This window comes from Truncatella angustata (assembly GCF_020726525.1).
Source record: "Truncatella angustata strain MPI-SDFR-AT-0073 chromosome Unknown BKA67scaffold_9, whole genome shotgun sequence".
Lineage (NCBI taxonomy): Eukaryota > Fungi > Ascomycota > Sordariomycetes > Amphisphaeriales > Sporocadaceae > Truncatella > Truncatella angustata.
The window spans coordinates 996,758-1,010,765 of NW_025763389.1; the positions used below are offsets into that span (position 1 = coordinate 996,758).

Sequence of the window (14,008 nt, forward strand, 5' to 3'; positions counted from 1 at the left end):
GACCCCAAATTCAATACCAACAGAACCATTGCCTTACCTTGTTCTACTCTACACTATTCAAAATGCAACGTATAAGGAGGTTGCTATATAAGACAGGATGATCGGATATCCAGCTGGAGCAGGCTTAGAGCGAGGCTACAGGACAGTCATGACCAGTATAACCCCTGTGATTTCATAATGTGTCTGGTGATAAGCTAGAGAGCGGGCACTGAAATCGGATTACCGTCAGGACGCTCAATCCGTTGTTTCTTGCGAATCGCACGCTCATCCAAATCCCGGTCGCGCATCTCATCCAGCTTGCGTTTAGGGACCAAAAGGTGGCCGAATCGGCCTCCATCGCTGTGAACCTTCAGGAGATGCACTCTCCAGACCAAGATGTCCTCGACCAGCACAGTCGTCCCAGCCCTCTTGCAGGCTGGGCAGTCGAAGGGATTATCAAAGAAACCGGTCTTCTCATGGATCATTGTGACATGACGAGAGAATCCCGACCCGGCTTCGAACACGTCCTCGCATATCAGGCAACGTTCTTGATGCTTCGCCAGGACTAGGTCGGTAGCGGGTACGCGCACTTCTGCCATCCATTTCACGAGACCACTGGGCAGGTTTGGTGCATTCTCTCTGCCGTGGCACTTCTCCACGTGATTGCTCCATTGTAAAGGGCCGTCAATAGTGGCTGGATGCCGAATCCCCTTGCGCTCGCACTCCGGACATGTAAATGGTCTCGTGAGAATGCCATCCTCCTTACAGTGTACTCTGGTATTGTGCTTCGTGAGTGTGCCTCGCCTAGCATAAGTCTCGAGACACAAGAGGCACTGATGCGGCCCAGGCGCCCTAGATATTGATTTGGCCGGTGTTGGGGGTAGCTGGGCGTTATTCAGCTCAGCTATCGCCTGGGCTCCAAGAAGATTGACTCGCGCATGCAGCCTGCTCAGCAGCGCAAGCAGCATGTCAGAGAAGGCTGCGGCCCACCGGTCATCGAGACCCGTTTCGGGGACATTGACAAGGCGCAACGCAAGGAACTGCCCGATCTTCTCGGACGCTTCACCACTTGGCTTCTCGTACGTCTTGAAGGGACAGGTCTCCCGAGCGTACTCCGGTACCTTCTGTCCAAGAGCCCGCATTCTGTCCGCCGTTGAAAAGTACTCGGCTCGTCGCTGTTGCACTAGTAGATTGCTGAGGGAGTCACGGATCCACTGGATTCGGCCTGAAATACGATTCGCTTCCGCGTTGGTCGACTTGCCCTTGTTTGCGGCGACAGCGCGTTCGTACTCGGCGCGCAATTCCGTGAGATCGCGACGCTTCTCTAATTGCTGGAGCTGTTCCTTGGTCGGATAGATAGGGGCATTCTCATCCCGACGTAGGGAAGAACGACCGAGCAGCTTAAAAAGCGCGTCGTTTCTCCCCATTAACGTCTCACCGAATGCAATACGCGACAGCTCTTCGCGCACATGCTGTGGCTGATAGGAGTCTCGAAAAACGTCTTCAGAATTGGATAGAACATAGCTCCGGACAGCCGGTTCCAATGCACCTAGATGCCGTCAGTTGATGTCCTTCCATCCTTTAATGAGACGTGCATACCGTCAAGGCGACCACCTGCGCCAACCCTCATGGAATGAGGCCGTTGTGACTCCCGAGAACCAGCAACGAGGAGGGTCTGGTCCCATAGCTCCTTGTACTTGAAATACTGGAGCGGTATGATCTCCTTCTCGTCAAAGCCTTCCTTCCAGTTCAAAGGAACGTAGTCGACGTCGCCCATTCTAGGCTTCTCAAGTATATCTTGCAAAGACTTATAGTCTACCTCAAATGCATTATCCGCGAGAGCACGGGTCGCAAGGAGGCTCACTAAACAGAGGAGTTGGCAAGGAACTAGCGTTACCGAGAAGGTGAGCCTAATCACGATCAGCTCGGAGCACTTGCAACACGCCCTCAGAACACATGAATGCTTTACTTACGTGTCTGCCTGGTCGTGTTTGACCTTCTTGGTGTGTTGCTTGTTGTGCTCGATCTTGACATGCGCCACTAACCTTCTCTTCGTCGAGTCACAAGGATCTCGGACTAGAGCTAGACGTACATTGCGATAACGCAAACCCAGCAGAGTACCAGAGCGAAAGCCCCCAATGCCAGACATAACGATGACAGTGTGGAATGCAAGACGGTTGGCAGGTGTACATTGTATGTCCGTTCCACGTAACCAAAGCGTTATCAAGACAACTATGATGTCGTCCGAAGCCATCTCGACCTTGTCAAAAGTCTGTCGACGGGTCAAGCTGAGTTTATCAGCGAGATCTCCTTCGATCCACTATGCACATGTAAGCGAAGCAGGAGAACAGGATCGAGATAGCATACCTGGGCGATGGCATACAGGGGTCCCTTCCCATGCAACCCGTTTGTGGATATCAGAGTGGTGTAATGGTGCAGCTTTTCGGGCTCCAACCGCCTCTTCTCTTCCATGACGGTCTTGTCGGCAGCTGCGAGCAAAAGCTTCCAGAAACCAAGAACAGAGACAGCAGAGTTCACCCCGCGAACTTCCTCGTACTCTTCTGGGCCCAGAACAGGCCGTAGCGTAGTAGAGCTCCTCACATACTGCTCCCAGAAGGATTTGAAAATCTGGATCACCGGTCGTCTGTCAAGAAGGTCGATCCATAGCTGACGCGGGTCACGCTTCTGGATCTCTTCGACATACCTGTAGTGATCAGCTCTCCATCCACGACTACCACGCCAAACCCCTCGAGACTCACATCAACCAAGCATCCCAGATGCGCCATTGCTCGTACTCTGTTTTCGGAGCGATAGCACGTTTCTCCTCGACTCGGCCTTCGTGCTGCTTGTTTAATTCCTGTGCCTCTTGCCGGCTGCGTTCCTTGTCTCTCGCGAGGTTTTCTCGGAAACGGCTCTTTTGGGGCCTCTTGTATTCTTTACGGTGCGACATCGCCGCAGAGCCTCGGGCAGTTCGCTCAGTCGGTAGGGCATACGGGATGGGAACACCGAGCCGGGCGCGTTTCGTCGTCGTTCGAGGACGGCAGCCAGAGGGTGACCGATTAGATGATGGGGGGAGGGATGGGAAGGAAAAAGGAGGGATCAGGAGACGAGCGATCAAGGTAGGAATGCATGTACGGAGAGGACGCTAGCATGCCTGCGGCTGCAGGCAAACCGACACGGCGGAGACCGGCGCGCCATGACTGCGAGACCAGCGAGACGGACACAATATGAAGGACAAACGGGAGGATGTTGGTGTTGAGGGAAGACAGCTCGAAAAAGCGGGCCCGGCGCGTAACGCTGGCGTTACGGCGAGGGGTGGGTGAGTCAGCAAAAGCCACTGCACCGGGCGGCTAACAGGAATGATTGCGCTTCCCAGTTTATCTAGGGCAGAGCGGACGGGATGCCGAGTTCTCTAGGAGCTATGGTCGTATGTGCTAACTTATTACGATAATACAATACGTCTATACAGTCCATTTGGGGACTGCCTATCAACCCATTCAACAATAGACATCGGAAGCCATATACAATGATCAACTCATTCCATTATGAACCCTGTCAGAGACGCCGGGAGTTTCCGAGCTAGTCTTGTCTCGGATGGAAGGGCTCAATTCGTGTCAGTTGGATGTGGTTACCATCGCTTCAGTAAACCAACATATGAGTTATCCGTCGGCAGTCAAACGGAGGGCCGATTTACGGTTGCTCAGATCTCCGAATTCGATTTCTATATAAGAGTCTTCGGAAAGAGTCCAGCTCGCTATCTCACATCACCGCACCCGTCATAGAAGCGGATATCCAAACCATCAAATGGGCGGAGGAGATGAGAAGATTCCGTGCAGGCGATCAGACTATTGACGATGATTTGCTACCGGACGGTTTATATATTTCGCTAGAAATCACGATCTGCGTTCGACCAGTAGTTATGCCCCCGCCTCAATGGGCCTATACATCTGAATTGCCATGTTGTTTGTGTCGTCGTTGGCATTAGCGACAGGGCAGAACATGGTGTCGCACCTGCCGTTAAACACGGGGAATTGCCACTTCTTCTTGAACACGAGGGTTATTGTGAAAGAGTGGGTTACTTAAGTTTTGGTCATCCAAAATAAGGTCTTCTACATTGCGATAATCAGTCAGCTTTGGTAGATGCCGGCAACACTCTTATCGACGAGGAAAAGTTCAATTGTCCTAAAGAATTACCCCTCTGGTTCGCTCGAGCAACGAGAAAGACCGTTATAATAGGCTAGCATGATTGTGCTTTTTCACTTAATAGGAGGAGTCTTTGCCAACAGGTTTTGTATAGGGGAAAATCAATAGGACTTTTCTTGGGGTCTACATCCGGATGTTCTAATGCCTTCTCGGTCCTCGAATTCCATTGACAGCCAAGTTACGTTTTGAGAAATGCAAGATGAATACGGGACTACCGTGGCTTTAATCGAGCCCGAGAGGCTGGAATAGTCAGTATCAGAATACGTCGCACAACGGTGCCGAAAGTATGCCTGCTACTATAAGCCAAAAGCACTTGATTATTAGTACAATCCGATCATATAAGCCTCTATGGTACTTTCAAGGATAATATGATGAGCCCTCGCTTGTAGTACTGGGCTTTAACAAAGAAGTGTGCGTTTGCAAAAAGAAATTTCAAAGAGAAGACTTGCACGAATGCTTTGTACACCAGCGTATTATAGGTTCCGATCCACTGTATTGGAATACTCAAGGGTTAATAGTAATTTAGGACGCTCTACGATTTAAAAAAAAAAAATACTTGAGAGATAGTCTCAAGGCCTCGCTAGATTTGCCGTACTTGAAGGACTCGGCAGAGTTACGAACCTAGGGAGGTTTGATACACTCAGAAGTTTTGAATCTTAGAGTTTCATCTAACTTGATATAAATTTCGTCGAATGTTAAAATCGTTTAGGACACCTCAGATAATTGTACAAATTCGGCAGCAGATCCATAATACATTCCATTTTTCCCAATCTTATTTTTTCTTTTCTTTTTTATCCTTCAACCAAATCGATACTCCTTAATCGACTAATGAACTTAGTACTAGTCAAATCCCTATATCCATTTTCTTTTCTTCTTATCCTTGCGATAACTACCTCTGGTATGCTACCCAATACACCTCATACCATATCCTTTTCGACGATAGGCCAGATGACATTACTCTATACACCACCACAATTATGTTTTATTGAAATTACCAGAGGTCGAGGTTGGAGTCATTAAAAACTATACATTAAGGCCACTATCGTAGGTAAACAACCCGTTTCAACGGTACAATTCTTGCCATATAGTTTTCTTCATATTCTATACTACACTGAGTCCGCAGGGTTCCTCTTTCTACATCTCAACATTCAATCATTTTTCCGATTCAATACATGACAAGCAGTATAGAATTATAGTCGTAGACTGTGGTAAAGTGTCCCGTATTCAACCCGGAACTTGTTGTCGCATATTTTCAGTAGATTTGCGCAGGGCGACAGCTATACGACGGTCGCCCATATAGCTATCTAATACGAATCTCGATAAGTCGTTGTTATCGGCACATCGAGACCACTCACGGCTAAAGCTTATTGGATGTTTTTTCTCGTACACTAAAGCAGTCACTACTCAATATCTCAAACTCTACTGACAAGCTAAGAAGTTATGGAATTGTCTGAATGGCCATTTGTCTATAGGCTGGGCTCGAGTGTAGTGAAGAGAGATGCTAACGGCGGCCATGATATACAAAGCGCTCTTTATGTTCGTTTACATCTTAGCCCTCTGCCGTATCTGGAATTTTCACAAGCCCCTATACTGCTAGAATAGATGTAGAGGTAGTAGTCCGACGGGACTGTTTCTAGGCGCTATAATAGCACTAACACAAATGGCTGGGATCGACATAGTATATTTGCTCTTATTGTAGTAACGGCGTAAGTCCTTGGAGGTGCTGGACTCGCGTCCTGATAGGCTAGGAAGCTTCGGATTCTTTCAGGCACCGGAAATCGTTTACATTAGGCTACTAGACATCGATGTAGTGGAAGAGCTCCAGGACGCGGTAGTACTAATGGAAGGCTGTAAGTTGGGAGTGATGGGATTGTAGATAGTCTGTCACTAGGTAGTAGCTAACCATCAATCTAATGAGCTGGCCGTTCTGCTCGCGGGATCACGGTCTTTAAAGTTACGAATCGGCTTCACGTTGTAAGAGTGCGCTTAAATGCTAGAGAAACTTACGGAATACCTTCTCTAGAAGCTTTCAAATCCCCTTAATGGTCTATGGCGGATATAATAAGACCCTGAAACCTAGGCAATAGCTATTGTCAAGCATTTGCACATTGGGCGAGATCTTTGCCTTTCGGGATTCCAGGGACTCTTTATCTGGTCTATAGGCGAAGCATGAGCGTTAAAGTACCGGCCGGTTCGCAAAGATCGATTGAAAGATGGCCATACAACCCGCTGCAACCGAAAAGGGCATTTTTAGAGCCAATGCGTGCCTGATAAGCTGCGCACTTAACAGCAAAATTATTTATTCAGTAATGTTATTACTTAAAGAAAGTCGGCGTCTATCGTAGGACGCGAGCCGTTCTGAGGCACTTTGCAATACGCTATGAGAGCTGGTTCGCCGGGGCGCGCAAGAACACTAAGACTGGTTTACTCGGCGAAGTTTATAAATAAACCACAGCTTCACGAAAATTTAAATATCCAATTTGTAACGACTTCCAAAAAGCAAAACATACAACACCGGGGATTCCCCAGTGGTCACCCACCTGAGTACTAATCCAGCGCTTCCCAGTTTATCTAGGGCAGAGCGGACGGGATGCCGAGTTTTCTAGGAGCTATGGTCGTATGTACTGTCTAGTAGCAATAATAGGATACATATTAGACAAGTGTTTGAGAGGATCCGAAAAGTCTAAATCACAAAAACTAAATGCTCAAAAAAGAGAACATATAACATAACGTGTCGCTAGCTCACCACGCTAAGCTCTGGATCCTGCTATCTGTTTAAAACGCACTTAAACGGACATTGTTTACGTGTATTTACCATAATACGTTCGTTTCTCTAATTTAGAATCTGATATATTGTTGCATTTAGCGTATCGGTATCCAGATTGTGCATAGGTAGAGCCACTTTAACTGTTTATTAGCTCGCGTAGTAGTAAACAAGCTCATATATTTGCGAGAAGAACTTATTAGCGGACTTGCCAGGCTTGGTCTTTTGCACCTCACTTTATATTTTCCTTCGCCCGAAGTGAAAATGAAATTGAAGCTATCGAGATGTTAAAGTGCATTAGTATATTTATTCACCCACCAAATGGTTGTGGCGTAAGCGCTGGAGGTCCTAATCATGCCGAGATTTCTTTAGGCGCCCTTGTCCTCTAATCCAATCATAGCGCGAAGTGGTCTCTAATAAGGCTAACAGACCTCGGATAAGACTGCCTCTAACCGAGCAACTTATCAGAACATTTGCGTCTTATTACAAAGCAAACCGCACGCGAAAGTGTTCGTCTAAGAGGGTAAGAAGCTCTAGATGTCTGTTAGACCGATCCCCAGCTGGCAGAATTGGCGTAGCTGGTATACGTTGCGCACTAGTCCACATGCGCTCAAGGGATGCGTCTGTCATTTTAGAGAGGGTAACTATCATTAGGTTTAAGCGCGAGCAGTATAGGCCGTTGGTAGTATCATCCTTATCAACCTGACAGTGTTCCGCGTAGAATTATTGACAGAATGTTGCTATTAGAGCTATAATTCAGAATCGGACAGTTCTAATCAAGAAAATTACAGTTTGCACAGAGACTAATGTCGGGCACAATTCTTGACCTTCGTGCCGCCGGTGTGTTTGGAGCGAGACATGTCTCAGCCTGCCTCCAAGCTTCTAGTCAAATATTGCCTGTTAGCTCACAAAGTAACTGACAAAAAGAAAGAAGGATGATATAACAAAGACCATGGTCTGCGCTTTATCGACCGAGGAATCTGTTCGTGTAGTTATCAAGAGAAAAGATTAGTTGGGCCGATTTATATAGTATCCAGCCAAATTATGTCATAGCACGGCCAAGCTTTTAAGTGCGTGGTTTAAGATAATATCACAAAGCATTAGGTTATATGGTTATGATTAATAACCCTAAAACGCCGTATACCATAAGCCTAGCTAGCCACTATTAATTCTGTTAAGATCCATATATCCCCAACCTAGTAACTACGCCCTCTCCTTCACTAATACAAATTGGATTTAAAGTTGAAGTATTCTTGACTCTAACTAGGCAGGTCTCGCTCCAGATTTGACTTCGAGTCGTCTTTTCAAGATCATACGTTATTGCGGCTGAGGGGGACGAAGCCGTAGATAATTGACAATATGCCTGAACCTTTCACGAATGGACGGCTTTCGGCTATGCGAGGTAGTCTTAATGTTCTTAGTTTTTGGAAGTGGTTGGAGAGCACACGAAGGAGAGCTAGCTACCACAACTGGGCTAGATGTCACGCCTCCCCATTTAGTGTGCTCATAAGAGGAAGAGTGGAATTTGCGAAGCCTACAGGCTAAAGTCTGGAATAATGAAAAATGCGTTTGACTGCGAATGATTTATAGACTAAGACTTCTTGGCTAGCTTCGCATTCATATTAGCCTCCGAAAGTATGGTTAGCATGACCCGACCCCGGCCGGCGATGGCACCATCCGTTGCAGCCTCTCAACCCACACGCACGATTGACCAGTGCCCACTTTACTGTGCGCTCTCGTATGTATGGGGGACCGATGAGCCGAGCAATGGTATCGAAATAAATGGCAAGCTCTTCCTGGTTCGCGACAACCTCTGGGCTGCCCTATACGAACTGGCAAATTCCGATACGGCGGCGGCTGGGGGGAAAGGTTCAAGGAAGACAGATACCAGTCTACGCGTCAATGGCTCCTACTTCTGGATCGACGCCCCTTGCATCGACCAGGAAGACGTGCATGAGCGCGGGCACCAAGTTAACATGATGCATGATATTTTCAGCGCCGGCGAGACGGTAATCGCGTGGCTCGGAAATAAGGCACAGAACTCAAACCTAGCCATGGACGTCCTGTCGCCAACGTCCAGCGATCTGAAGGTGAACAATCAACAGAGTAACCATGAGCCGGAAGAATATAGACTGACCGTCGTCATGGATGCCTTCCCGAAATCTGCCCCGATCTTTGTGCGTGTAGACTAAAACCTGGCTGACTTCGACCATCGCAGCGCGTTGAATGCCTTCTCTCGGCGCCCGTACTTCCAGCGGATGCGGATTGTTCAGGAGTTCGTGTTGGCGAGGGACCTCGTATTAATGTGCGGTTCTCGAACTTGTTCCTAGGCTGGCCTAGCAAGCATGAGCTTTTTTCGATAGCCGGCGTTGAGGACCTCTGCGCATCGTTTATTTCTCACTAAGAGCCGTAGGGACCTATCGTCACAGGTCAATCCCGAGGAAGGATTCCTGGGCGGGTTTGAATTATATCGATTGATCAAAGCCTCCCGCAAGAAGAAGAGATGTTCGGACAGCAGAGATCGCATTTATGCGCTGCTGGGGCTGGTGATAAGGTCAGAGACTATGCCGCAGACTCTATCTGCGGACTGTACTATACTAAGCACTCGTTTGTTCCTTCTGGTTATGCGTTATATGCGAGAGACATACGACGGGCGGGACATTGGCTGCTACGCATTCCAACCACTACCGACGGTGGTCCATGAACTCGACTGCTGGCTTGACAGGACCGAGGCCGCTACGAAGGAGGGCCAATGCATCAAAGACGTTGCCGCAGCATTGGACGTGCCGTGACATATACAGGAGCTTTACCTACTCATGCACAAGTTGGAAGATGCAACCAAAGTGCTGATTCTTGATGCCGGATATAAGAGACCGCCAAGCCGGCACCGAACGGACTTTTCCGATTGGACTAGACTCGTATGTAAAAAATTCATAAGGATCTCGCTCCAATGTGAGGGCTTTACCCTTCGGGTTCCCTTCGTGGTTGATGATACTTTCTACGCTTTGATGAGATGTTTCGATTTTTTTACAATCGACGAAGATCCAGAATTGTGGCGACTTTGGTGCAGCCTCCTCAGGTACGCCTTGCGACTTCAGAACGGTGAGTCCTGGCTGCAGATCTTCTACGGTGTTAGCGACCAAGACCAGCCGGACGAGGTGCCGGCACGGTGGAGCACGACTTCGAAAGCAAGCACCAAATACCGAGACGACAGGCCTAATAGGTTTGTGCGGGGAGCATTTATCCAGAACGATGTGCAAGGCATATCCAACGTCATTTGCGAGATCAGCAGCCCCCTCGGTCTACGATGGTTCTGGGACAAGGAGAGCTGGCGGGCAACCGACATCATCAAGCGCTACGGCGATGGAATCATACAACCGTCGTCGTCGGATTTTGAGGTTATATACCGTGGGGTCATCCAGCAAATTTCGGAGCATTCCTTGTTCCTTGCGTGCCGAGGCTTGGAGAGCGTTCACCGCAAACCTACGCCAGATGGTAAATCGGGAGATCGAGCAAGACCTGAAACCTGCCTCGATCGGTACTAGATGACTGGCAAAATTCTGCATAGTATTGTTAAAATGGCTTGGCTTCGCATTGTGTCTACACTTGTTTTAAGGCTTTGTCATCTATAAAAATCTAATATAGAGGAGAAGAATGTAATTGCGCAATTATCGAATCGCAAGGGTAGGTTAGTTGATAGAAATGACAATCTCGTTACGCATAGGGAGCATGTACTTAATGCAATAAGTCAAAAAATACTGCTGCCTCGAACCCCCGCTACATTTTAAATGGAATGTTTTATGTAAAGACGATAGTTACGGAAGATAGAGTCAGCTGAAATGCTTGTTTTAATTTTATAGCGAATGTTTTTAGTTGAAAAGATGTGAAAAACGAGAATTTGACCAAGATTAAGTAGCAAATCTGTCCTTAATAAATGAGTATGCATAAGAGATCCGCAGAACTGTTATTCCCTTCGCCGCCTCGCTAGATACAATCAGTGTATCTTTCGACTCCATCTAGTACCCTTCAGAGATATGTGCCATATTAAGAAGTGAACATTTCTCCGCAAACTGGGCAAGTGCTGTACTTGGTAGCTTGGACATGATTATTGCATTTGGGGCAAAATGTGGTAGCTATAATGGATCAAGTTGCTGGACCTGCCCTTGTTAGTTCTTTCTATTATTAGGCGTCAGCGCCTTATTTACAAGTAAAATAAAGATCAAAGGCAGCAAACGATAATAATTGTTAAGGCTTTGAATATTGATGGCTGTAGATGTTGTGAATGTCTTTTGAGCTTCTGGACTATATCCTTTGTTGATAAACTGCTTCATTTTGTATCCAGAGGACCTTCTTTAAGGACCTTGTTCACATTCCAGATAAAAAAATCAAGCATGCCTGTTGGTTAAACGTCAGATCTCGTGATATAGGACTCTTCTTTGTCTTTGTTATACAGTTACTCGACGACGACTAAGACAGGTCACCTGAATTGCATCAACTGTGGCCGAATCCGGGTAAAGACGCAGTAAAAAGCTGTTTCTGCCTACCAACTACCAACGCTCAAGCTGCCTATACCCCGCTTGGCTGTTAGATGGCGAAGCCTACCAACTACCAACGCTCAAGCTGCGCCTCATACCCCGCTTCGCAGTTATAACCTGTGTTGGTTGTAATCACATTGATATAACCAACAAGCCTTACTTTTTTCTTTGTCTCCTTCCTAAGCATTATTCTTACCGCAAACTTTGGGTGCTATGGATGCAGAAGCTACCCCTTTGTCTAATGATGAAATGCTTGCAAGTCTGGCACGAGAGCTCTTGCCATTTCTTCGTCATGTCAACGTTCTGCGAGCCAGCTATCACGACAACAGTACAGAAGATTGGCGATCAGAAGTTCCAAGTGTTGGCACTGCACTGGAACTCTCACCTGGTGTCTTACTTCCAACTAGTCAGACGACTTTGACAGCGATACAAGAGCAATTTCTATCCATCTTCGACGTCCCAGCAATCTTCACTAGCGAAAAACTTCCTTCAACCCTCACTCAGCCCGATCGAACTGATACAGACCCCTTTGGCACAAAACCCTATCCTATTCCAGGCAATGACTTCCACGCTGAACCATCTATTACGTACGATCTATCGGCCTGGTCTTCCCTCTTGCAACTTCATTCGATGGATAGAAGCACCAAACATTTGTCCCCACTAGTTGTTCCTCTTGACCGTATCGGCAATCATCCTGATTTGACACCATCACGAGTTCTCGAGGTAGCAGAATCGATATGCAAACTGTGGCCCGATAGTCATATTGCGCCTGTGAGCCGTCGCCTGCTTGGTCCTCGATTCAATGATTCGGAGTCGGTCGAATATCGTATGATAAGTTGGCTTGCCTCTAAGGATGTGAATTTGGAATCTGTGCGTCTAGATATGCTTCTACATCATCCTAGTGGCTATTACTTGCAGTCGCAAGGGGAATCTGTAAGATTTTTGTTTTTGCTTTATGTCCCTATTCTTTAAGTAAATGATCATGAGCTAATTGTTAGAAAGCGAGTATTATTGCCGATGGTATCGCCGGAGACTATCCAACCTTTCCTTGAGACATTTATTACCCAACAACCTATTTCCAAACAATCCCGATATGCACAAATATGGTATGAAAATGGCTTCTCTATCCCGAACTATCACAACTAATTCAACACCCATATAGGTCTATTAAGGGTCCAGAGCGATGGATCATCTCGTTCCCAGTGTTGGCTTTCATCCTAAGCATCATGAGCAATCCAAACAAACACAAAACCGAGTTAGATTCTCATAACAGCTATGTTGATCAAGATATTTTCTGGTGTTTAGATTCTCTACAAGCATTTTGTCGACTCCAAGGTCCAACAATAGGTGAACGCGACCTATCTTTCTCTTTTGGCACTTGTCCAGACCGTTGGATGTACTTCCACTTCACTCTTCATTACTTCTTTCTGGACACTACAGAGGTTTCAACGCCTATTGAAGCAGCCTCGGACGCAAGTAGGTCAGGTCTTCGGTGTGACCGCTTGAACATGACAATTCCTGGTATTGGTCGTCTTGAAGAGATGCGTCTTCTAGTTAGTATGCGAGTTGCCACTAGATACGGCACCAAATCGCCCACGGAAGAGCCCAGTCCTTCAGCCGTGGGCTTCGTTATGACGGATGCCGGCCATTCGTCCACTCACACGACGAGAACAGACTGGACTGGGCGGGGATTGCAATCTCCTATGGAGGCCTCCGGCGTCACCCTTTTTCAAACGATGATATGGAACCTTTTGGATTTATGGGAGCATGGGTGGAGCCAGTGCTTGGACGCCGTAGATGCCCTCCTTGATTTTCAGGTATGTAGCCCTATAGGGAAGATGTCGAGGATGTGGTCCAACTAACATTGCGATATTAGTCTGACGACCTAAGTAATGAGATACTTCTCGAGGCGCAAATGTTCGATGATGAGCGAATGTCCAAGACGAAACATATGTTTTTAGTGCTACGACTTTTCGCTAATTTTCGTAAGAACATCTCGACCCCTTCGCAGACCATTCGGAGAATGCAGAAGGAATGGGCGAAAGCGTATAAAGGGAGGTACTCGGATCGGCTTGAACGTTTTGACAGGCTTACTCAAGTCGCCATTCTGGAGAACTGGGATCGTGTCATATTGCACTCAGACAGGCTACACGCCAAACTACTCGACAGAATCCGCTCAAAGGAGGAAGATTGCAGAAACTATCGAGATGGTGTAAGATTCAATTTCTAATTAGAAGTCGGTCGGTCCTCTATAACCATTAACATCCTAATAGTTGATTAACGCTACGTTATTGCGACACTTCTCAACTAACCAAAGATAACCTCCCGAGATGTTCGTCATCACTGCTTTTGTGGTTCCCTTTTCTCTGCTTAGCTACAGCTGCTATCCTGAGGGTAACTCTTGAATAGGGAGGGTATCCAGTTTAGTATCACAATGGAGCATAAAGCCACCCCGATACTCTCAACAATGAGGAGGCCACGTACCCATGAGATCGATTTCAAGATACACAAAGTGGTTGTTATGAGG

At 47.1% G+C, this 14,008-nt stretch overlaps 5 protein-coding genes across 5 annotated transcripts; 4 read left to right on the top strand and 1 right to left on the bottom strand.

Annotated features, from left to right (window-relative positions):
* Positions 1 to 81: 81 nt before the first annotated feature.
* On the bottom strand, positions 82 to 3,011 carry BKA67DRAFT_417612 (uncharacterized protein). Its single transcript, XM_046096797.1, has 5 exons — positions 2,739 to 3,011; positions 2,347 to 2,683; positions 1,953 to 2,299; positions 1,579 to 1,889; positions 82 to 1,528 (listed from the first exon to the last, which is right to left on the bottom strand). Exons 1-5 carry the CDS (start codon positions 2,927 to 2,929, stop codon positions 195 to 197), a joined length of 2,520 nt encoding a protein of 839 aa, XP_045953357.1. The 5' UTR covers positions 2,930 to 3,011; the 3' UTR covers positions 82 to 194.
* A 5,508-nt stretch (positions 3,012 to 8,519) lies between these two features.
* On the top strand, positions 8,520 to 9,138 carry BKA67DRAFT_684251 (heterokaryon incompatibility protein-domain-containing protein; the record flags this gene model as incomplete). Its single annotated transcript, XM_046108987.1, has 1 exon — positions 8,520 to 9,138. Exon 1 carries the CDS (start codon positions 8,584 to 8,586, stop codon positions 9,136 to 9,138), a length of 555 nt encoding a protein of 184 aa, XP_045953358.1. The 5' UTR covers positions 8,520 to 8,583.
* Positions 9,139 to 9,762: 624 nt separating this feature from the next.
* BKA67DRAFT_650063 (uncharacterized protein) lies at positions 9,763 to 10,665 on the top strand (the record flags this gene model as incomplete). The annotated part of the gene is made up of 1 exon (XM_046106038.1): positions 9,763 to 10,665. The coding sequence occupies one exon, from the start codon at positions 9,763 to 9,765 to the stop codon at positions 10,489 to 10,491; it is 729 nt and encodes a 242-aa protein (XP_045953359.1). The 3' UTR covers positions 10,492 to 10,665.
* Positions 10,666 to 11,572: 907 nt separating this feature from the next.
* On the top strand, positions 11,573 to 12,665 carry BKA67DRAFT_580717 (uncharacterized protein). The gene is made up of 3 exons (XM_046103879.1): positions 11,573 to 12,414; positions 12,480 to 12,587; positions 12,644 to 12,665. The coding sequence occupies exons 1-2, from the start codon at positions 11,695 to 11,697 to the stop codon at positions 12,531 to 12,533; spliced, it is 774 nt and encodes a 257-aa protein (XP_045953360.1). The 5' UTR covers positions 11,573 to 11,694; the 3' UTR covers positions 12,534 to 12,587; positions 12,644 to 12,665.
* A 42-nt stretch (positions 12,666 to 12,707) lies between these two features.
* BKA67DRAFT_525315 (uncharacterized protein) lies at positions 12,708 to 13,711 on the top strand (the record flags this gene model as incomplete). Its single annotated transcript, XM_046098652.1, has 2 exons — positions 12,708 to 13,298; positions 13,358 to 13,711. The coding sequence occupies 2 exons, from the start codon at positions 12,708 to 12,710 to the stop codon at positions 13,709 to 13,711; spliced, it is 945 nt and encodes a 314-aa protein (XP_045953361.1).
* Between the last annotated feature and the right edge of the window lie 297 nt (positions 13,712 to 14,008).